This window comes from Mirounga angustirostris, unplaced genomic scaffold (genome assembly GCF_029215605.1).
Source record: "Mirounga angustirostris isolate CCGP_5_RB_7025 unplaced genomic scaffold, mMirAng1.0.hap1 SCAF_13, whole genome shotgun sequence".
In the NCBI taxonomy this organism is placed as follows: domain Eukaryota; kingdom Metazoa; phylum Chordata; class Mammalia; order Carnivora; family Phocidae; genus Mirounga; species Mirounga angustirostris.
The window spans coordinates 37,130,807-37,150,656 of NW_026991721.1; the positions used below are offsets into that span (position 1 = coordinate 37,130,807).

At 51.4% G+C, this 19,850-nt stretch overlaps 1 protein-coding gene across 8 annotated transcripts in view; it reads right to left on the reverse strand.

The window, feature by feature from the left end:
- Positions 1-5,108: 5,108 nt before the first annotated feature.
- NAV2 (neuron navigator 2) overlaps positions 5,109-19,850 on the reverse strand; it is a 393,377-nt gene continuing 378,635 nt past the window's right edge. For 4 of the 8 annotated variants that reach the window (XM_045894013.3, XM_064576736.1, XM_054512011.2 and 1 more), the window contains 4 exons: positions 18,214-18,410; positions 17,200-17,318; positions 11,316-11,519; positions 5,109-8,584 (listed from right to left, as the gene is read on the reverse strand). In XM_045894013.3, the coding sequence (XP_045749969.2) occupies positions 8,459-8,584; positions 11,316-11,519; positions 17,200-17,318; positions 18,214-18,410 (646 nt within the window). In that variant the 3' untranslated portion in view covers positions 5,109-8,458. The other 4 variants (XR_010406923.1, XM_064576738.1, XM_064576740.1 and 1 more) reach the window with 4 other exon arrangements.

Consider the following 19,850-nt stretch of genomic DNA (forward strand, 5'->3'; position numbering starts at 1 on the left):
GCATCCTCCCCTTTCGGAGCCAGTTCCATCCTCTGAAGTCCCACTGCTCCAGCTTCTGACACAGCAGAGATTGCACGGCCAAAGAAATCCGCGCTGGGAAGAAAATCGAGGAAGTGCTTCATGGCGTTGGCACCCTCTGCACACAGCGCCTCCCTGAATCCTGCAAGACAGGTGCCCTTTAGGCCCATTTCACTCAAGGGGGGTTGAGACATAGGGAAGCGGCATTGGCCTGTGCAAACTCACACATCCGTTCATGTCAAGGTGGGTGTAAACCGTGCCCTTGATTTATGAACTGAGGAACTGACTTCTGAGAATCCCAACCAGGAGCTAGTGGTGGAATCAGGGGGCCGAGTGGGCAGCCTGGGCTAGCGTTTGCTTTCTAAAATCCTTATTATGAAGAAGAGCACTCCCAGAAGAAAGTGCACAAAAAGCGAAGACACACAGCTCCATGATCTATTACACCAGCCACGTCAAGAAATAGGACGATGCCAGCAACACAAGGCCCTTTACCCCTCCTGACCACCGCCCCTGCTCTCTTTACAGTTTCTCATCTACACAAGCACCCAGCCCTGAATGGAAGTGTGCCCTTTCTAGAAATGGAATCATACTTTTGCATTCTTTTGGGTCTGACTGCGTTCACTCAACATTCACTCAATACCTACCCACAAATATTTTCCCTACTGTAGGACACTGACCTATCACAATTTTATTGGTCCTTCCATCAGTGGATGTGTGGGTTGTTTCCAGGTTATAATGAATACTAGAACTGCTATGAACAATTATGTACGTATTTCTTGGTATATGTATTTGTGTGTGTGTGTGTGTATGCATTTCTGTTGGGTTTATAAGTGTATTGATTACCTAGAGCTGCCACAACTAAGTACCACAAACTGGGTGGCTTAAAATAACAGAGAGGTATCCTCTGACAGTTTTAGAAGCTAGAAGTCTCAAACTAAGGTGTCAGCAGGTCTATGCTCCCTTTGAGACTCTAGGGAGAATCTTGCCTCTTCCCAGCTTCTGGGGGAAGCAAGGAACACCCATGTTAGAGCTCGTCGGCTTACAGCTAGGCCACTCTGACCTCTGCTTCCATTCTCACACGTTCTTCCCTTGTGTCTTCACACGATCTTCTTATAGGGACACCAGTCATATAGCATGAAGGGCTCACCCGACTCCAGTATGACCTCATCTTGATTAAGATGCTATTTCTACATTAGGTCACATATGGAGGTTTTGGGGGTTAGGACTTCAACATATCCTTCTAAGGGGACACCATTCAATCCATAATAATAGTTAAGAGTGGAACTGCTGAGTTGTCTTATCAGAGTCTGAGAAAGGACGTGAGTGTAGAGAGCTAACTGGTGCTGTGATGTCAGGAAGCAGGACTGAGGGCAGCGCTGGGACCAGGGTGAGCTAAGAGAGGTGTCAGTGATACAACATTCAAGGCAGACACTCTCAGGGCTATGTCCTTGCTGCATCATCCTCGTGCAGCTCTGAGGGAAGGAGTAGACAAAATGCGACAAGGAAGGGAGAAAGCCAACAAAGAGCTCCTTGATTGTCATTATGGGCAATCAGGGCTCAGTCCCATTGGGAGCCTCTAAAGAGCCCGGTAGACCGTGCCTCCCACTTGTCCCACAGAAAGATGGGAATGCCGGGCATTCTTCCACTAAAACTCCTGTGCCTTACTGGTTTTAAGTCGTCCCTCAGGGCACTAAAAATCTCCTGTGGGCTGCTCTGAAGCAGCTTCCATGGCACTGGAGAAAGGTCTCGGGCAGGGAAGCAGGGACACACGGGGGCTTGCAGGGGGATGCTGTCAGCACGCCAGGTTCCACGGCAGGCTCAGATGAAGTCAGGGGTATGCACTGAGGCATCGATGGTGTCTGCTACAGCCCGTGCCTTGCAATGCTCAGACCGTCCATTTGGTGCGTCGCGTCTATTCCGTTACTGGAAGTCCAGGGTAGTTGCTGGTCAGATCTCCAAAGAAAAGACTCTGAATGGGAGAGTTAGTGGAACAAGCTAGTCTCCCTTGCTACAGCTGGTCCCCGGGCCATCACTGATCCTCAGCATCTCTTTGCTTAGTCCTGCATTCTGTGGTACCCTCAGCCAGTACTTCGTTCCTGACGGCTCTGAGCAACTGTCTACCTTGGCCTTGTCGGGCTGTGGTGGCGGCAAATGCCCATTCACGGTTATCACCAGGCATGGAAATAACCGAGAGGTATCCCGAGAATTCCCCAAGGTCCATACATACTCGCCCCTGCTCTCGTTGTGCAGCCCTAGCTCCTGAGCATAATCAGGGTCAGTGACCCTGCCAGCATCAGCAGTCCCAGGTCATCCTGCCGCAGATGTCGTTTTAAAGGCAGTGGTAGATGTGCTAGAAGAAAAGTACCCCTTCTCCTGCCTTCTTGCCCACAAGCAGCAGGGACAGGCACCTCTAATTTTGCAGAGCCTGAAGTTGTAGGACAGGAAGCAAAAAGTTCCCCAGGTGGGTTGCTGGAGGGGGTCATTCCTACCTCCACTGCTCAGTTCCCAAACTCATGCGTTCTAGTTGTTGGGCACCCAGGAACAAGTAACGGCCAGTGGCTGAACGTGTATTGTTTCCTGGAAAACAGGGCTCCAACACAGAGTGTCTTTCTCAAGCTGGTGTCTTGAGTCTTTAAGAGGACAGTTCAACTCCAGCTTTAGAATAGGAACCAGTGGATCCCACTGTCATGTGTCCTTGGTCAAGTTCCCTTCTCCATGAAATAGGTCCTTTGGTCTGAGATGCTGCAATTCTATGTAGTGAAGCAAGCGTGTGCTGGGTTTTTTGGGGAATGTCTATTCTATCTTCTTGAACTGTTGTCGGGTTCCTGTATCACTGTCTTTGTCCTAATGAGCTTGAGGGTTAAGTCTTGATATCTGGTAGAGAAATCTGTTTACTTCTTCATCGGCTATGCTTCCACCATTTGCATTTTTAAATAAATGTAAAATCATCTTGTCAATTCCATAAAACTATGTTGGGCTTTTGAGTGGGATCGCATCAAATCTACAGTCCATTTTGGAAAAACTGACATCTTTACAACACTGACTCTCCTAATCCACAAACATCATATGTAGCTCCACATTTCTTTGGGTCTTCCTCAACTTCTCCCCACAGTGTTTTATATATTTCTGTGTAGAAGGCTTGCCCATCTTATGTGTCATTTATTCCTAGGTATTAGGTATTTTTGATGCCCTTAAACTGGTACCTTTTAAATTCTTAAACTTTGGCTGCATATAGATGTTGACTGTATTTTTTCTCAAGTAGACTCTATCTCTACTGTGGGGCTCGAACTCACAGCCCTGAGATTAAGAGTCGCATGCTCTACCGACTGAGCCAGCCAGGCGTCCCTGTTCAGTTGATTTTCATGTACTGATTTTTGTATCCAGCTAATGTATTCAACTCATTATTTCTAATAATGTCTGAATTCTTTTGGATTATCTAAGTACATAATGTTATCTGTGAACAAAAACTGTAATTTTTTCCCCTTTCCAATCCTCTTGCTTCACTCTACCGGTCAGGGTCTACTGTGATGTTAAGTGCTGACAGGAATCACCTTTATCTGCCTCCTAATCTAAACAGGAAAGCATCTGACCATTTATCATTAAGTATGATGCTTTCTGGAGCACCCGACTGGCTCAGTGAGTGGAGCGTGCAACTCTTGATCTCGGGCTTGTGAGTTCAAGCCCTACGCTGGGTGTAGAGATTACTTAATAAAATAAATGATGCTTTCTATAGTTCCTACTTCTAGTATTTAAATATTTAAGACCTGCTGATTGCAGCCTTGTGAGAAAGTCCCAGTCAGAAGACCCAGCTAAGCCACATCGACTACTGCTTCACACAGAGAAAAAAATGTTTGTTGTTTTAAGCTGCTAAGTTTTGAGGATCATTTGTTACACAGCAATAGCTAATGGGTGTAGAAGGGATGCATAAGCCTTCCCTCGAAGTCCAACCCAAGGAGACTGTGGCCGAAAGGGTGTGGGTTTTAGAACCGGATATGGAGGTTTTGAAGTCATCCTGCCCTTTACCTGTGCTGATCCTATTTCCTCGAGAACATCAGAACAGACTGTGTAGCTATGGATAGAATATCTGACATGGGAAATCTCAGAAATTCAGGGTATCTAGCTGCCGAACCATTGCTCCAGCTCCCCTTCGTTCTTTCTGACCGGCCTTATAAACTGTTGAGCCTCTGGATTCTGTCTCCTTGGCTGAGCCACGGTGGTGCATGGTAGGAGCTGGGCCTCTCACATCACTGGCAGCCGAGTCCACAGTGGAGGATCAATTTCACAACAAACCCACAGGCCTCACTTCAAGCCTTTTAAGTTTTTGTTGTTGCTGTTGAAAGTGAAGGCTAAGAGGTGATCTTCTCGCCCACTGTCCATGCCCTGCGATGGCCACCAGCTGCTATGTGGAGCGGGGCCCCTAAGATCAGAGGCAGCCCAGCAAGGCCAGCTTTGGATTTGGAAGCTGGGGCTGGACCTCCCAGCTACCACCCCTCTTAGCGGACAGGAGCCTCGGGAAGTGGTTTTCTCTGAGCCTGTTTTGTTCACTTGTAAAATAGAAGTCGCAAGATTTACCTCCTCAGGGTCCTTTTGCAGATTATACTGGAGCATTTGGGAAAGCAATTTGGCTATTAATAGGTATTTGATACATTAAAATAAAAAAACAAAACCTTTGTCCTGTGCCAAGGGGTCGATCGGCAGTCCACCTGGACACCGATAGAGGCTGCTGTTCCCAGCGTGAAGGGCCCAGAGCACCAGCATCGCCTGGGAGGAGGCTAGAAACCAGGAATCTCTGGCCACACCCTGGACCTACCCAGGCAGAATCTGCATGTCTGCAGGATCCCCAAGGATTCATAAAATTTGAGAGGAGTCCGAAGTTGTGCATTTCCAATAAGCTCCACACAAGTAGCAACATGTTAGAGGAGAAACGGAGAAGGGGAGGATGGATGTCGATGGTCTCGTGACAAAGGTAGGTTTGCTCGGCTTCAGGGCTCTCCCTGTTTGCTCTATCCAAGGAAGAATGGCTTGGTGTTGGCATGAAATTCAACTCCAACAAGGACTTGCTCGAGCACAGAAAAGCCAAACCACTAATCTGAATAAATAAGCATCAATTTTATTGAATCATGAATAATTTAAGACTGGTACAATCATCAGGTTTATTCTCTATGACGTGGGGCATGATCTCCAGTAGATCATTGGCAAATCCAAAAACCTCATGACAAATGAAAATTAAATAGGGAGGGTGGGAGGGAAGGAGGAAGGAAACATACCGTACACAAAATACTCAATTCCTAGTTTTCTCTTTAAAAATGGCTAGAAAAAATTCATCAAAATGCAGCACTTTAATCGATTATTTACAATTTCTATGTTACAATGAAAAAATGTACATCTTATAGGACATATTTCATAAACTGCTCCACTGGAAACAACTAGATTAAAACAGCAAACCTTCCATTTAATATCCACAAAGCTGGATTATTTTTTTTTTCCTTTTGAAGTAGATTCGCCACAATCAAATTTGAGTACACAGAATTTCGAAGTTGAAGCATCGACAGTGAAATAAAAAATGTCCCCAAGACACAACAAAGGTCTAGGCAAGTCGCATTCCTTGTCCCACCCCTCCCCCACCCCCAAACTTAAATTAAAAGATATTCCCATCTCATTTATGGCCTGTATAATTCTTGGCAGTTTGGGAAGAAGACTTTTGGCTTCCATTGGTAACTCAACATAAATGTTGCATAGAATTTCATACATTTCAAAATTAGCCTAACTGTAGAAAAAGGCAAAATGGAAGCATTTCGGACAGAGCCCTAAATGAGTACAAAGTCACTTTGTCAAAGGTGAGTGACACTAAAGTAAAATATGACTGAAATAAGAAATGTGCACATCAGACAACCCTGCTTCCCGAAACTTTAGGAAGGACACGGAGTTGTGAATCACACAAGGGCTACACTACTTGAAATCACTGGTCACTAGTTAGGCAGTACCAGGGACCGAGGTCTTGGTTCTGAGCCTGGACCCAGTGGGAGGGAAGTCTGTAGGAGGGGAGACGACAGAAAAGGTGTCAATTAAAAAAAAAAGGGGGGGTTTCAAACAATATTGGCAGGTGTCTACTCACAAGGTGACTGGGAAAACTGCCCCCAAGGAGAAGTCCATTTTACCTCCTCCCAAATTCACAGTATGAGCGTGTAAGGTCATCGTTGGGAAACAGATTGAGAAGGACCAGTCTTCAGGTTTACCAGAAGGCTCAGGGTGTGGCCCGTGGTCACAGGCTAAGTTCATGGTTTAAAATTTTTATGAAAAAACAAAACAGAACAAGACACACTCACACATCCAGATGGCTAATGAAGGCTGCACGCAAGAGAGTCTGAGTTTATGGAGATGAAAGCAAGGACAGCACGGAGAGCTTTTCCATTCACCAGCTAGTGGGACACATTTCTCCTTTTCCTCTAAGGAGGAAGAAAATGGTGTCATCCAATGTCATGCGAGCAGTTTCAGGTCAAGTTCTTGTGGTAAGTGAATGAAAAAAAAAATGTACAGAGATGCACCTTCAGAAATAGAAATGTGAAAGGTGGAATAAAAACCCTGATTGTTAACAGAGGCACCCCCACTGGGGTCCGATGAAGATTCTCTTTATAAAGCAGAAACAAACAACTTAGAGTTTTAGCACTCTCTATAAAGGAAATACCAGTATGTTGAAGACACATCCTAGCAGGGTATGCATCAGCAATGCCTTGCGGACTTGCAGCAACTTTTGCCTTTTCCTGCATCAGACAGATCACTGTCCAGGCAGAGTGTTAGCTGGAGACTGATAAGAACCTAAAAAAAAAAAAAAAAGCATCTTTTTTTTTTTTTTCCTTTTTCATTTTACCCATGGTCACGCATCCACACAAATGAGTCTTTTGGATGAGAAAAGTCACAGCAACTTGAGTCCTCCTAATGAGTAGATGACTTTTTAGCCCTCTTTGCTCTGATGGGGAAAATAAACAAAAAAACTAATGGACCCCAGGCAGGCACAACACTCGTAAATGAACACGGTTAGTACAAAACCAGTAAGGCATCGCTTTGGGAAGGTCAGCACCAAAGAGGTCAGGCAAGACTCGTCCGGACGGGGACCGGGGCTTCTGAAAGGGAGCGGACTCCGGCCCCTTGTGGAGTTGTGTCACGTTGGTTCTGAGGAAAGTGCAAGTCTTGTGCGAGGTGACCTCAGCACCCCACCTGAGGTTGGGGCTGGCACGCCTGAGGTGTTGATGTGCGTTCTGAAGCCTCGAGGACGAGAAGGAAAGGCAAGGTCCCCGCTCACCCGCGCGTGGAGGATGGGGTCCTGGTCCACTAGAAAGGACGCGACCCGCCCCGCCCCCCCCCCCCCCCAAGCAGGGCGCGGCGAGGTGTAAAACCGTGAGGATGGACAACTGAACAACCAGAACTCAGCAGGACCAAACCGAAACTCAACTCCTGCGGTTCTTTCTTTCACCAAAGGACTGATTCTGACCAAAGGTGGGGGGGCGGGCGGGGGGGGGGGGGAGAAAAAAATCTTCAAAATCAAAGAGAAAAGGGGGGAAACTCAACCTCATTTGCAAGGGGGTAACCAGTTCTCCAAACAGACCAATTCTCACTGTCCACAGTGTTTGCAGAAAGAAAAACCTGATTCATTGAGACAGGAGGGGGAAGCAGACACGGGCCGTCTGCATCGTGGCCACATCCGCTCGCGCACGTCCCACTCACGCTCAGGATCGACTGGAGGCTGACGGGTCTGGAAGGTGGGGCTGCACGGGCACAGGCAAAAATACCTCTCGGGTAAGGAGAGCACCACTTACGAAGCACAACAAAACAGCGAGCGCGCTTCGCGTTTCCCTGCGGTGTCCCTGCGTCGCAGCTGCGCAGTCAGCCGAGCGGGACCCAGCGGCGCCCGCCCCGTTAGCACCAGCTGTCTGGGCGGCCGGCTGCGGGGAGGCGCGGGGGCGCGGAGGCAGGTGCGGGCTGCTGGCGGCAAGACCCAGGCCCAGGGGGGAGGCGGTGTTGCCCGCATTTCCAGCGTGGCCCCAGTCTCTTCCGCTCTGGGTAGCTCGCCGCAGGATGCTGTTTGGTTTCAGAAGCTTCCAAGCGCGTTCTGGGTTTGTTTTCTTTAGAACCTTTTCATTTCGACGGTGACGATCGTTTCCCGAGAAGTACCTTCAGTGTCTTAGGGAGGTCACGGCAACAAGGCAAACGATGATGAAAATAAACAAGAAGGTAGTGCAGGCAGGTCTCCCTGTGGAAGGGAACGGTGCCAAGGCGGCTGGCCTGGGAGGCCCGCACCCAGGTCGAGGCTGGAGGAGGAGGGGTCTGGGCATCCCTGCAGCTCTCGCGCCGCGGCCGGGGGGCTGGCTCAGGAAGGTGCGGGGCACGCAGGTGGGGCAGGGCAGGGAGGGGGGAGGCGGGCAGGCTCCACGGCTGGCCCCTGTCACAGAGTCGACTCCAGGGACGAGTCCAGGATGTCGTCGTGATGGCTGTTGCTGTTGGAGTCGCTGTCGTAGCTCTGGGGGCTGGAGTAGTTGGCCGCCTCCTGCAGCCTCATCAGCATGTTCATCTGGGGAGAGAGGAAGAGCGTGAGCGGCTTTCAGCCTGGCAGCCGTCCACCTCTGGCCTTTTCCAAGCTTGCGCTACGTCCTCCAGACGCACCCCGGGTTGCAGCCCACAGCGGAGGCCATAGACAAAACAAAAAAACAAAACAAGAAAACCAACTGTGGACTCCGGTCCAGGCTTCCAGGGTTCCAGTCCTGTCTCTACCACTTACGAGCCGCATAACCTTGGGTAAGTTACTTAACCTTTTTGGGTCTCAGCTTCTTCCTCGTCCACATGAGAACCATTGTACCTGTCCTACGACGTTGTGGGTATGGATTGAGTGAATATATGCCAAGCACAGAAAAAATAGGAAGTCTTCTAGGAATACAGAATTTATTCTTTATTTGCAAGTGACACAGATTACCCCTTACCCAAGCACAGCCTGCAGACGGCGTAGAGATGCCAGTCAAGCTGGCTCGGCCCCGCTGACATCTGAAGCACACGGCTCCCCCTTTGGGGAGCACCAAGCCCGCGGGTATGTCTGACTCTGGCCAGAGGGCAGCCTGGAGCCGGCTGTGCTCCCACTCCTGCCGAGGCCACCATGGGGAGGTAAAGGACAGCAGCAGTTACAAGCAGAGCCATGAAGCACAGAGGGGCCTGAATTCCAAGGCAGGAAACTCCGGGCAAATTACCCACCATACCTGAGCCCCCAGGTCCTCATGTGCAGAGCAGAGAGAACAAGAGCACCTGTATCTCACAGGGTTGAAGGAGGCGATGAAAGGACAGGATGTGCATTAGACCCTCAGAAGAGGGCTTGGCGTGTAGGAAGTGCTCAATAAATGAGATCTGCTATCATCATCATCATTTGACTTTAAGAGTTTAAAGAGTGTTCTGAGACCTTCCCAGTCTACAGTCTATTGGTTATTTGTCTGCGAGTGAAAGGGAGAACTAGGAACTAATTTTACTTGCAACTTTAAATTCTGTCTTTTATATTTTACATAGCAAGTAAGTTAGAAAGTAGGGTCTCTCTGAGCTGAGGCCAAGACATGATGCAGCTGGGCATGGAATCCAGCTGCTTCCTAGCCAGCTGCCCCTCGGGATGCCTTGCGGTCTCCTTGGGTGAGCCAGGGCGCAGAACCACCATCAGCCGTGCCTATTGGTGTAGCCATGACTGGGGAAGAGGTGGAGCTGAAGTACAAGGGGCAATCCTTGGCAGCCGCGATTATTCACTCATCAAACAGCCCCAGTGTATTTACAGTGTGTGTTCTCGAACAAAAATGAGTCAGTCCTGTTCTCCTGGAGGTCTCGGTCTCATGAGAGAGAGAGAGACCAGTTAACAAGAGACCTCGGGCCCTGGGGAGGGAGAAACACAAGTATCTATTTGATAGTGGGGGTACCTGAGCTGGCACAGCTCACTTCGGGGTACCTGGGGCTGGAGGGAGAGTTTTGTGTAACTATTCCAAGAGCTCCAGGTTTCACCTAAATGCCCTTATGTTTAGTCAGTGACACAAATACTCCCGGGTAAGAGAAGAGGGTCTGGAGATGAGGGAGCCATGCTTTCCTCTAGAGATCTCCTAAATTCTATTTTTATGTAAGGAAAGAGCTCATGAGCTTGCAACCACAGAAACATCTCCACGACTCTGGCTTTAGCCATAATTCATGTTAGACATGGCGTTTTCAAGTCTGGTCCTTTCTTCTGCAGAACCATTGTTGTAAACACTGTACATTAGGTTGTACATAGTAACATAACAACTCCCATTTAAAATACAGTTCCTATTTATAAGAAAGCTCAACAGGACCCCAGCTCCTTCCTGCCAGTGAGGAGGATGGCAGACAAGCCAAAGCAGCGATGATGATGATGATGATGATTTTTATCTAGCAAATCAATTAGTCATCAGGGAAAGAACAAGTCAGCTGTCTTTTAATTCTGCTGCATCCCTCATGAATATGTTCTTTCATTAAGTAATGCAAGTCATATTTTCTGCTGTGTTTTTCCTCTTGCCTTAGCTGCCAAGGGAGCTCAAGGGTAAATTGAAGGCATGATAATGGTCACTTAAGTATGGGAGGCTCTGGGGTATGTGCATCCACTTTCTTTAATAGAGCTTCTGATTTATTAGGTCTAATCTTGCAGTATAACTGTATATGGGTCTTGGGTAGGCAGAGAACACTATAATTATAGTGTTATCGTCCCTGGTCCAGGTTCTTCTCAAAGGGCCTTTATTTGCTTTCGCAATGGTGGGGGTAAATAAGAAGCTCAGGCAGTTACACAGACTTAACTCAGGTCGCTGGCCTTGGGACCCGTATTCAGGCTTCCCTGTCCTCTGAGAGTCCCTCGTGCCCTGAAACCTCTCCCTGCGTGTGCATCTGATCAGTCAGTTTGGGCTTCTGCTCCTTCACAATCTCCGCCTTTGCTCTGGCACTAGTGGGAGAGATGAATGGGGCAGGACAGTACGTGATAAAGTTGGTACTCTAATCAGAGGACAAAGAGTGGGACGGGGGCGTTTAGGTTGGGAAAAATCACATTCGTAACCTTTTATCTTATACCGGAACAAATTTCAGAGGGTTAAAGGCCATAGTGAAAAACTGACCCCATGGGAGATAACGCTGCCAAAGTGCGACTAACCTTGGGGTGGGTCCAGCCTTCCAAAGAGAGACCCTGGCTCAGTCACGTCTCTATTCCCAGCATGCCTTGCGTCATGCCCAATATACAGTAAGTGCTCAGTAAATGCTGAGCTGCTCTGAGAGCAGAGACTTACCAGTGGGTCTCCTTCAGCATCGCTGGGGGGCATCTGCTTGCTCGCAGACCCTTCCCGAGGCATGGAGTAGCCGTCGAAGCCGACATCCTCAGGCCGGAGCTGCAGCAGGGGAGGCCACTCGTGTTGCTGTGGGCTGGCTGCCCAGGGGTAGGTGTCCATCACCCACTTGGCGGGATCCTCCCAGGGGGCCCGCCTTCCATAGAGCTGAAAACAGGCAAAGAAGGAATAGTCTGGGACTGGCCCGAGACCTCCTCTGCAGCCCTGGTTGTGCAGCCTTCGGAAACTTCCTCAAGCCCAGCATCATGCCTTCCCTGATGGAGTAACTGCACTTCCAGAATTCTAAGGAAGGAAGCCACCCGAGGTACCCACAGCTTGATGTGCCAAGACTGAAGGCAACGTGACCTAAGGGTCAAAGGTGCTGGCTTTGGAGTCATCATCTGACCTGGGTCCCCATCTTCGCTCTGCCATGGTCTCACCGAGTCACCCTAAACTCTACGCTTTGCTGATCCAATCTGAAAAGTAGCCGCTTGCGGGGAGGGACCCCAACCGCATGATTTGAAGCATGTGCCAATTTCTGTGGGGTAAATACTCCTCCTATGGCCGATCTTAAACCACCAATATGGTAGCACTGAACTTGGGAGTTGGAAGGAGGTGCTGACCCTCGGCTCACATGAGTCGGCTCTAGTATCCCATTGGGTGAACCCCTGAAGATGACCTCCGACACCGATCGTGCGCCGGGCATCAACACCACAGTGGAGTGGTGCCCTGGTTCAATAAAACCCCATCTCCTGAAGCAGCTCAGACTCTCAGAGCCCCTCACAGCAGTGCTGGTCACCCTGTTAACCGAGGTTACACACGGGTATTGGAATTTTAAGTCTTTCAACTATTATCCTTCAAAACTGCCCGGAACAACTGACGGGAAACTATGTTATCACTTAATTTAAGGCCTTTTTTTAAGACTTCACTATTTAATGATAAGATTATTATAGTGGATTTTACCAGCAATGTCAAGAAATCTATTCTCTCTTCCAAGGACAGAAACCGGGCCGCTGCCCGTCCCCAGGTGGGGCTCTGCATAGGATACAGTCTTCATCTTCATCATACCGTCTGCATCTTCTCTCTGTTAATGCCACCACGGCTGCCCCATCTTACAGCTGATGGTGGGTCAGCAGCGTTTTACAAATACTGCGCAGAACTGCCATGTGACTCCAAGGGGGAGCAGGACTGCCTGAGTCTCCCAGATGAGGGGGACAAGCCCAGGGAGGAGAGGCAGAAGAACAGGAACCCAAGTCTGTCCGCCTCCACGCACCACTGAGTCTGAGACGTGGAAGGTGTGCTTGCCCAGCACTGGGGAGTACCCCTTCGACAGGGGACCATGGGGTACACAGACCAAAGACTCCTGAACCACCACGTCTGCAGGGCAGCTCCCTCCGCCCTCCCACAACTCCTACAGGAGAGAGGGGAGAGAGGACTTGCTACCAGAACAGAGCTGAGCTCTGACTGACCAGATCACACCTATCCAGGTCCTAGGCTGCCCCAGCTGGAAGGAACTGGAGTCCCCTGGCCTTGTTTACTGGATGGGGTCGTTGGGGTCTAAACAGGAAGGCCAGCCGTGAAAGGTTATGGAGTGGAGCTGGATTCAAACCCGGGACCTCAGCTTCCTTGTCTGGGCCTTTCTTCCCCTCTCCGCCCCTCCTGACCGAGTCCACCTGGTATCAGCAAGAGACAAGAGCCATGACTCAGCCAAAACCAGAGTAGGGAGAGGCAGACCAGGCTATTCACCAGACAAGGGTGTGTCAGCTGGGTGATTCACGGGGGCCTACGGTACCTCTGACCTTGACGTCTGATTTGTCGGGGAAGCCACCCACCCTGCCCGCATGGCCCAGGGGCTTACCCGTCCCTCCCCATTAGTGACTAGCTCTTCCTGTGCTCAAGACACGCACAGCCTCCTGTGACCTCACTGCTTTCTCAGACGCCTGCACCCCTCCCGTCTAGCACCCTGACCCTGTCTGTCGCTAAATCTTCCTTCACCTGGGGCAGCGGTGAGTCTTGGGCCTGAGGATTCAGTCTGGTGTTCTAAAGGCTGTTCCTGGTCCGAGCGAGAAGGGATGACGTGAAGGTGAGGGCATGTGCACGTGTGTGCAAGCCAGGGAGGGAGGGAGCACACAAGCATTTGGGGCATATTCAGAACTGAAGAAGGCTGCTCTCCATCAGAAACATTCCTGCAATTTTAGAAGCTTCTCCCTCCAGAGGGAGGTTTGGGCCACATTTCCCAAGCCAGGCCTCATGCGTGAGGCTTACTTCCGGAGCCAGTCTGGAAGAGGAGAGGCTCAGGGCTGCAGAGCAAGAGGCTGGGATGTGGAGCTCATCCAGTCCTTAGACATAATATGGCCCAGAGGTTTTCAAATACTTGCTCTTCCCCTGACCCTACCACTGAATAGCCTGAGGACCTTCTGGGCTCCACAGAAGCCAGCCGGAGAAAATACTCTTCTAGTCTAAGCTGCTCAGATCACAGACAGGGAACCTACAGACAGGAGACTTGCCCAGGGTCTCAGAGCAGGTTGGGTCATCCGATAAATGGCCCAACGCTCTTCCCCGCCCACCAGGAGAACACAGGTCCTTTGAGTTGCTCTATAGACTTCAGACACTTTGGCAAATGTTTACAATGATGGCTCCAGAGGGGAGCAGGACTGGGAACTGAGTCATAAGATAAATGTACATTGGGCGCTTGTGAACGTCATCTGCAAGAACAGAAAATATTTTTACAAGCTTCCGCGCTTGCCACTAGACATGTTCAAGACCAGGTGATGAATGGTTGGGTCAGGACTATGGCAGGCAAAGGAATTACCATAAAAGCTCCTCGGCCCCACTGCAGCAGAGCCCTGAGGCAGCTCTGGGAAGCAGCAGAGACAGCTGGACAGAGAGACAGGCAGACGGGACATTCACCTTCCCCTATGGCTCAGGAGCTGTGGGCTGAGCCAACAGGAACAAATACCGGGGCCTCTGTGAGCCTCCTGACTCCACAGAATGTGCGGAGCCACCGGGAGGCCATGCTTGCCTGCTCTGAACCACAGTCCCCTCACGGCCACTCGCTCCCCTCACAGGGTCCCGTAAGGAGTGGCCTCACACAGCATTCAGCACACAGTTAGCAGGGACTCAGGGTAACACAGGGGGAGTGGGGAATCGAACTTTTTTTTTCTTTTTTTTTAAACAGAGGAATCCTTTTGTTAAATGAGATCTTCTGTAGAAAACCACCCTATGAAACACAATACTTCGTTCCCTGAACCACCTGAGGCTTCTGGAAGTTAGGGGGTCCTGAGGACAGCTTGAAAATCCCAGAAGTAACGGAGGGGTCAGCCAGACCTGGCCCCAATGCTGGCTCATCACACCCCAGTGAGTGACCTTGGGTAACAGTAAAAACTCTTGTGAGCCTGGTTTCCTCGTTTATGAGGTACTCTTTGAGCTGTTAGAACTAAAAGAGATCGTGCACATCAGGCCCCTCACAGGGCCCAGCAAGTAGCAGACCCTCAATCAACGTCAGCAGACTTTCCTTCAAAACCAGGGGCCTGAAGAACACACCAGGTTTCCTCAGGAATCAGTAGATTCTGGGGGTTTTCCTGGGCTCCTCAGGATGATGAGGTCACAGGTTTGGAGCAAGGTGGCTCACTTTTGAGCAACTTGGTAAAATGCTAATTCTGCTGCCTCCCCACCCCCACTTGCTCCCACACTCTTGAAGGATGGTCTTTCAAATGACCTCACAGCGCAGGGAAGCAATGACTTATTTTTGCTTCACGCTGAACTGGTAAGTCCCATGAGATGGTGGTATGTCTCTGTTCCCTGCCCCAGACGGAACGTTCTATAGCCATCCCCAAATCCTCCGTGCTCTTGGTGGGAAAGAGCCCCAGGAAGGGCATTTGGACTCCACCTTTATGGCCGTGCCCAGAAGGCTTTCTTTGAAATTCAAGTCGAAAGGAGCAGGGTCCTGGCATGTCCATCCTGGGTGAGGACCGACAGGGGGCCAGCTGATATGTGTAGTTCAAGGCTGGAGTACTCCTTGTGTCTCCCCACTCATGGTTTGTGCTTCACTGCGCAAGGGAGGCCAGCCCTTAACCAACAGAGCCCATGGGTTCTTCCAAGCACGCCCTGAGGTCACTGCCTATCCCTCATCACAAAATACATTTGGAGCAAAGAAGCAGCAGATGAACAAGTGAGAGGAGAGGCAGAAATAAGAGGAAATGGCGCACTTCCTCTAATTCCCTTACTTCTTTTGAGCAGCATGGGGGTCCCCCGGAGGTGCCGGGCATAGCACAGCCCCAGGAAAGCCACTGAAGGAGAACGGAGGAGGGGGCTTCTGAAATGAAACCGACTTCAAGAATCCAGCATGTGGGAGATGCCTCCACTGGCCCAAGAAAACAGGAATGACTGCACAGCTCCTTGGGTTTGCGGCACGGACAGATCATCTGATTAAAGACTAAACTAGGGTCCGCTGACCCAGGTCAGTGAATTTATCTACCTAGGGAGATCCTACTGCAAAGATCTGAAATCCCTCACACCTTGCTTTACGAAAGCCACGTGACACAGGAGAAAGGCTGCCGTCAGTGACCGGTCTTTGCGTGTGACTAACCAATGATTTGGGGCTGACCAAGGGACTGCCTATCTGCTTGCTAGTCTGCCTTCAGGTGCACCTCGATTGCCCCAAGGCGGCCTGCATTTGTGGGACAGCCGTGCTCCAGCTCGGTGAGGCAGGAGCTGCAAGAGGCACGGTACGTTCCTTTCCCAGTTCTTGCCGTCCCGGCAGCCTCTGAAACCACAGGCCGCTGCACGGCACCAAGCGGCTACACATCCACCAGGGGCAGCGACACACACACTGCGGCCCCGAACGGGCTGTACCCCATACACGCACGTGGGTGTGCCCCCTCCCGTGCCCTCCACCGGCCCACAGCAGCCTCCTGGGTCTCCAGCTGCCCAGCGTGGAGGAAGCCAAGGAGCCCTTGGGAACCCGGCTGGTTCCTGGACTCTTCAGCTGTGCCTGATGCCTGCTCATTACTCAGTGTACGTGCTGCAAGCCTAGAAACTTCTACAGCCGCCTCCAGACTCAACCGTGTCACTGGTGCAAGCTCCAATTTAATGCTAAGCCCGCCCTAGCACTCAAGGCTGGGCTGAATGAGAAGTGAAGGATGCTGCCTTCCAGCCCCTGCAGCGTAGGGGCTTGCAGCCCCGGGGGCCCCAGGGTCGTGGGGGGAGGCAGAGTGGGCGGGTGAGGGTATCTGGGTGGCAGGTAGTGAGTGCTATGGGGCCGAGGCCTCAGAACCTGGAATTCGAGTTAGGGGACTGGACTCCAATCTCAGCTTCTTCAAGTGTCCTTTTTATGACCTTGGGCAACCCACTTACTCTCTCTGAGCCTTAATTTTCCCCTCCTGAAAAATGGAGACCAAAAAAAAAAAAAAAACCCACCTCTGCTCAAGTCCCAGGACTAAAGCAGGCTTGAGTCAAAGAGCAGAGAGGAGACTACTTCGCAAACTGCACGCTTCCATTTCTTGTGCGCTCGCTGTGCTGGGCGCTTTATGGCCATGACTGCATTTAACCCTCGCAGTAACTGCTTGTGGTAGAGGATGGTCATTCTCCTCTTCTATCAGCCAGGGCACTAGGGCACAGAGAGGCTGAACAACTTGCCTGGGGTCACACATGAACAGTGGCGGAGCCAAGATATGCAGCTAAGTCGTCCTACTCTGTGCCAGACTGATGGCCTCCCCCATGAGGGGCTGTCACCCCATGTCAGTCAGACGTCTAAAGGAGGAGATACAGACAACTCATCGGGTCACCAGAACAGTTCCCCCGTCCCGCCCCCAATTCTGAGGAGGCCTGTGGCAAGCACGCTCCTCACCTGGAGTCCTTCTCTGACGGCTTCCAGGAGATAGGGGATAATCGAGTAGTTCCACAAGTCGGTGAACCACACCCTGGAGCCATCCACATCGATGGGGCATGACAGGAAGAGCCGGGGGCCTGGGGACCACAGGGAAAGTCCATCAGAGCTGAAACTGGGGGGTTAAGAGAAGCCACGGTCTGAACAAACCCCACAGGAGGGACCCTGTGATTTTCTGAATGACAGCAGAAGTACCGCTTCCCTGGGATCTCTCTCCCCTCCCAGGAAGTCACCCAAAAGAGAGGAGAGGCTTTATGGAGAGAGATGTTCACTGCAGTAGGATGAACCCTGACCGCTGGAAACAGAAGTGCACTCAGTGTCCGAGAAGAGAAATGGTTACGCAAACGATGGTACAGCCACTTTGATTACTCTGCAGCCTTTGGGAAGGACTGTGAAAATGGAGTAGCAACACAGATGCTCAGGGGACAATGTGAAATAAAAAAAATGAGCATCCTGTGTGCACGCTGTATTTGCAACTACACAAACCTACATGTCTGGACAAGGACAGAAAACAGAAGTTCAAATTAACATTCTGTTAAGATGGTGGGATGATCAGCAGTCTTTTTTTCTCTGAACCCTAAGCTTTGGGAACATTGATAGCATTTTATTTTTAAAGTGGAGCCAATGTGGCCAGATGGCTTGCGCTTAGGGGAGCCCTGCGCTGGGGGCTCTTCACAGAGCCGGCAGTTTTTGCATCAGCCTGGGCTGGATGCATCGCTCTGCAGCTGATCAGCCCTGGTCCGCTGTGCAAAGATGAGGACAAGGACACAGCACCAGATGCAGATGACTGGCAGTCCGGGGGTCTGCCCTGGGCTGTGATGGTCCCGGTGTCCCCTTCTCACCCGTGTGGACAGTGCAGCATCCAGCTGACTTGTGCCTGCCAGGTGCTGTCCCGGCCAGGGCCCCAAGGACACGTGTCTGAGGCGGCCAGAACTCCAGGAGCAGTGCCTGTCCCCTGCCTGGCCTCCCACCTACCTATGGTGACGTCTGAGGAGCTGTGAGCCTCCAGGAAGCGGTTGAGGTGATGCCAGACCTTGGGAATCCAGTCGATGATTTTTACCAGCTCCACATTCCGCACTCGCCCACTGATCTCTGTTTCCATGAGCTTCCGCCTTAGGAACCGGCCGAGAAAGCCCTTCACGGGCTCTGTGTGGTTGGCACAAAGCACCCACCTGGAGGAGAGTCAGCAATACTTTTCGGTGATGATGACTGATAAAAACGATGCCAGCCTCCCCAGTCAAAGCTCATTAGATCTGGAGTTACTAGGACAGGCCCTATAGTGCACCCAATTCGTTGTGGCGGCCCTGTGACAGAGCTACGACAGCCATCCCCATTTCACAGATGGGAATGCTGAGGCACAGACAGGTTGTACAACTTATCCAAGATCAAACAGCTCTTTAATATAGAAGGGCTAAATCAGGACGAGGATGGTCCATCTCCAGAGTCTGAGCTCTAACCACTGGGCCTGCTGCCTCTTGTGCCATAAGTCAGGCTGTGGCTGGCCTCTGGAGCTGTAACAAAGACTAAGACGCAGGCCCTGTTCCCCAGAAGCACACGGTCTAGTGGAGGAAGTAGATAAGCAAACAGAGGAATGAGATGTGACAAACCCCAGGGAATCAGAGAAGCCTCCCAGAGGACGAGATGTCTGAGACCAGGAGGGGGCTGGGGTCAGGGTGGAGACCAGGCTGCCGCATCTGCAAAGGCGCATGGGGTGGTCGGGGAACCTGCCAGAGATTCAGTGTGACCAGTGTAATTCAGTGTTCGGACCTGCCAACCTACAGAGTCTGATTCCATTGTGGAGGCCATGGGGAGCCCCTGAAGGAGTTTAAGCATGAGGGTTTTCTGGTCAGATCTGAATTCTAGAACGCTCACTCAGCTGCCACTGGCACAGCAGATGGCCTTCAGGGAGCCGAGCTGCGGGCAGGCGCTGTGGTTGCAGTGACGGTGTGCTGGGAGCCGTGGGGGGGGGGGGGGCAGGAGGAGAAAGCACGGACGAGACAGGACAGCCTGGATGCAGAGGCGGCCATGATCTCGGGCCTGGGGGAGTCGCCATTTCTGATGATCACAGTTCGGGTCTGCTCTCAATAGATTTCCCTCAGAGATGTCTGCAGATGGCCAGTGGAAGAGCGCCAGGGACCTACCCCAGAGTGGCTTCTCAGCCGCATCCCAGGGCCTGGGGGGCGGTGGGGGGGGGGTTGCAGTCACCTGGGAGGTGGCGCAGGGCAGAGGACATCCAGCCATGGCAAGGCCAGCAGCAACGGGACCTTGCACGACCGAGCTGGACAGTGCCTCCCACATCCCAGCAGTGACCGCACCCCGGTACAGGGCCAGGGCAGAGGGACTCCCAGCAGCTGGAGTGCAAAGGCCCACAGCTCTGAGGGGACACTCATAAGCAAGAGCTTGCACTGCTCATGATCATCACTTGGGGCGGAGAGATGCATCACCGGGGACGTGAGGGGGATGGGCAAGCCCAGAGCCGCGGCCCTGACACGGCTACCCCAGGGCGGAGACTCAGGGAGACCTGGGCTTCCGTCTCAGCTCTGCCACCGACCGGCCAGGTGACCCCGCGTGAATCAGTTCTCTCAGCCTCCCCGCCCCCAGTTGCAAGATAA